The 3,920-nt window shown below is 33.4% G+C and overlaps 1 protein-coding gene across 1 annotated transcript; it reads left to right on the plus strand.

The window, feature by feature from the left end:
* The first annotated feature begins 1,523 nt into the window (after positions 1 to 1,523).
* On the plus strand, positions 1,524 to 2,459 carry LOC143683177 (olfactory receptor 14J1-like). The gene has a single exon (XM_077159395.1). It carries the CDS (start codon positions 1,524 to 1,526, stop codon positions 2,457 to 2,459), a length of 936 nt encoding a protein of 311 aa, XP_077015510.1.
* The last annotated feature ends 1,461 nt before the right edge of the window (positions 2,460 to 3,920 follow it).

Consider the following 3,920-nt stretch of genomic DNA (forward strand, 5'->3'; position numbering starts at 1 on the left):
GAGTTACAGGCATAAGGGAAATGTCTCGGTATATATGCCATTATAATCTGCAGAAACATGAAATGTCTCCTCAATGTCTGTGATCAATGTCTGTGCACACATGCACACACACACACATGCTATGAGGCTGAACCAATTTTTACATAAGATAAACTATACATGTGTTGGGTCTACATCTTCTGGACCAGATTCTTACCATCAATCTCAGACTTAATTTACAATATTATTACTTAGTACATTACAGAATATAAGACACAGTACATTACAGCTGCTTAATCTATAACAGGCACATCCCTGGATTTAGTGCTGAGGAACAAAAGGGGGAGGGTGTCAGTTTCCCATCTATCTCTGGGGGTCAGGATAATAATAAACATTTAAATCACCTAGAAATAATTAACTCTTGTCAGGTAGTATATTTTCTTAGACTCTTTATTATATGGTTATTCTATTTATTTACATACAGCATATATACTATATTGTACTTTCATTCAAACCGAAATTGTAGTCATTATCCTATTTCATGAAAAATGTGTCAAAATCATAACTTTCAAAGTCACTTAGAATGTTCTCATGTAAAAAATTAATTCAACATTCTTCAGTTGAAAATTTTAACATTTTTCCATTTGTTTGCTACTGCAATATTGCTAAATGAACATGTTTTTTCTTAAAGACCGATTATTTGGATGATTTAATTAAAATATTTAGCATGGGGATGATTGGTTTAAACTACAGACTGCTTTAAGGCTTCTTTCTATTCAATGAGTTGATATTTTTCAGAAAGTATACACAAACTGACCATCATAACTGCATTTTTTAGCTCTTAACTTACTCTATACTCAATCGCTTTGAGTATTTTATTTTTGAATCCTTACTAACTTGATTAGTACAAAAATTTATGTTGTTGTTGTTTTCTATTATATTTACTTAGGAATTAGGATAAATAATTTTTGATGTTTTAATTAGTCATTTTAATTCCTTTTTTAAAGTACCCCAGGTAAGTCCTGGCCTTATGATATTTTTCTAATGGAACTTAGCATTTTTAAGATCAGTTTATCTGATTTTCTATTTTAAAGGTAAAGATCTTTTGCATAGCGTAACTGTGAATAGACACTATTGATATACTATATATGCTGTAGTATTATGTGAATAGCTAGAATGAAAGACTAATGAAAAAATTAAGCAACTCAGAAATATCTTCATATATGTGTGATTACTGAATGGAATATTAATGTATATGAAAATTTAGATGGCATATATATTTCTTTTTCTTTTATTGAAATGGTGACATTAGCATTTATAATCTACCTCATCCAATCTCCCTTATGCCTGAGGCAACATCATCTAAAATTTCCTCAACATAATGATCAGGAAACCAAGTTACTTCACATTGACATTAGGTAATGATGAATTGATGATCCTGACTTCATGCCTTACCATCACTAAGTGGTTTAGCAAAATTTTTTTTTCTATTGATTGCAATTTTGTATTACAGGCAACATCATTCTTGGAAATTGAGAAGGAAGATGGCTAATTTCACAAAAATTAGTTGGTTTCTACTCATGGGATTTCCTGGCAAACCTGATCTAGAAATTTTATACGCTTCTCTATTCTTAGTCTTATTCCTAGTGGCTTTAAGTGGCAATATTCTCATTATCATTGCCACTTCCAAAGATCAGAGTCTTTCATCACCAATGTATTTCTTCCTGAAACATCTCTCCTTTTTGGATCTATGCTATATTTCCGTGACTGTACCAAGATGCATTTACAACTCTTTTGCCCATAGTGGCAGTATTTCCTTCTGGGAATGTGTATTGCAGTGTTTTGCATTCACTCTCTGTGGTTCTGCTGAGATGGCCATGCTCACAGTGATGTCCTATGATCGCTACATGGCCATCTGCCTCCCACTGCACTATGAAATCATCATGGATATCAGGACGTGTGTTCACAGAGTCTTAGCTGTCTGGATCAGTGGGATCATGGCTGGTGCCATGCATACATCAGCTACTTTCTCCATCCACTTCTGTGGTGACAATATCATCCACCAGTTCTTCTGTGATGTACCCCAGCTCCTGAAACTCTCTTGTTCCAATGACTATATCGGTGAGCTGGGGGTCATTGGCTTCCTGTCCTTCCTGACCTTTCTTTGCTTCATCTCTATAGGCCTCTCCTACACACATATATTCTCTACTGTGCTGAGGATCCCATCTGCTGAAAGCAGAGCCAAGGCCTTTTCCACGTGCCTGCCCCACCTATCTGTTGTCATATTATTTATCTCTACTGGTGTCTTTGAGTTTCTAAAGCCACATTCTGACTCTCCAACCACTTTAGACTTTTTGCTGACTCTGTTTTATACTGTAGTGCCCCCAACACTCAACCCAATGATCTATAGCCTGAGAAACAAAGCCATGAAGGCAGCTCTAAGAAATGTTTTTAAAAAGACAGCCCACCTCATTTCTTGAGGCACAATTATTAATTCCTTGCTGAGAGGCAGTTCAATATGTAACACAGCAAATCAAGAAATTAAAACTAAAAAGAGAATTCATTATAAGGAAAGTCCTCATGTGAATGGACTTTCCCTGAATAATAAAAATATTGGAACATAAGGTTACATGAAATTAGTCTTGTAAATAACAGTGGAGTGAAATCTCACATAACAAAACCAGCTGTGGAAAAAAATGTAGGTTTCTGTAATTTTGAAAAATTCTATTTATTTCCTTTCATGGCTTTTTTTTCTCAGAATGATGGAAAACTCAGTCAATTTGAGATTCCATCCTCACATATTCCCTGAGTTTCACTAGTTTGAATATTACATTGTATCCAAACATTGAGGAGAGCCACCTAGATCTAAATGTTCTTTGACCATTGAGGAGTCCCTGAGGTTTGTTAACCACTCAGGGCTTCAATTAGTATTAATCAGAGGTCACACTGAAAAACTCATTATTTCATTATTATTTCTGCCTCTTCCGTTGTATTGGATTACAGCGAGACTCATGTGATGTGATTCGTTAAATAAGATGACAATCTGACAGAGACATTGAAGTGCCTTTTTAAAATCATACAATGAATAAAAGAACTACAAACAAAATGAAAAGATTAATATTCTAGTAAAAAAGACACATCTGAAAATTAAGCTAAAAATGCACAAATGGATAGTATTTGAAATTTAAAACTCAATGTATAGGTTATTCAGGAGACTTTTTTAAAAAGCAAGTTTTGCAAGAATAATAGAATAAGTAAACTAAAAGATAAATTAAAAGATTTCCAAAAAAATGAGCAAAAAGAAATGAAGTGATTAAAAATAAAAAACACGAAAAAGAGTTTGGAGTCATAAAAGATTTAAAAAAGAGGGTTCAAATTTATCTAATGATAGCTTCAAAAACATATATTGAATTCATTGTCCATTTCTTTGAGAGAATGTGTTAAAGTAATATTCAGAGAAATAATTCTTAAGGTTTTTTCCAGAATTAATACAGTCACAGAGCTTTGGATTTGAGAAACATAATAAAAATTGATCAGTATAAATAAAATGAATTCCAGTGTAGATATACTGAAACAATAAAATAACGGATGGAAATTTTTTAAATCTTATAGTAGAACAAGATCTTTTAAGTCAATGCCAATGGGCCGTGCAAGGGTAGCTCAGTGGTAGAATTCTCGTCTAACAAGCAGGAGACTCGTGTTCAATACCTGGAGCCTGCACATACCAAAAAGAAAAAAATAAATAAAAAACAATGCCAATCATGTATTCTGGAAGCTTTATTGTTTACCTTTCACATTTAGTTATATAATCCTTTGGAAAATAAGCTTTGTATAATGTATAAGGCAGAGATCAATGTTCATTTATTCATATGGATACCCAATTGAACCAGCACTATTAAATGAGAAACATCCTTTCCCCAGGGATTTGCAGTGGTGTCTTT

Source organism: Tamandua tetradactyla, chromosome 5 (genome assembly GCF_023851605.1).
Source record: "Tamandua tetradactyla isolate mTamTet1 chromosome 5, mTamTet1.pri, whole genome shotgun sequence".
In the NCBI taxonomy this organism is placed as follows: Eukaryota; Metazoa; Chordata; class Mammalia; order Pilosa; family Myrmecophagidae; genus Tamandua; species Tamandua tetradactyla.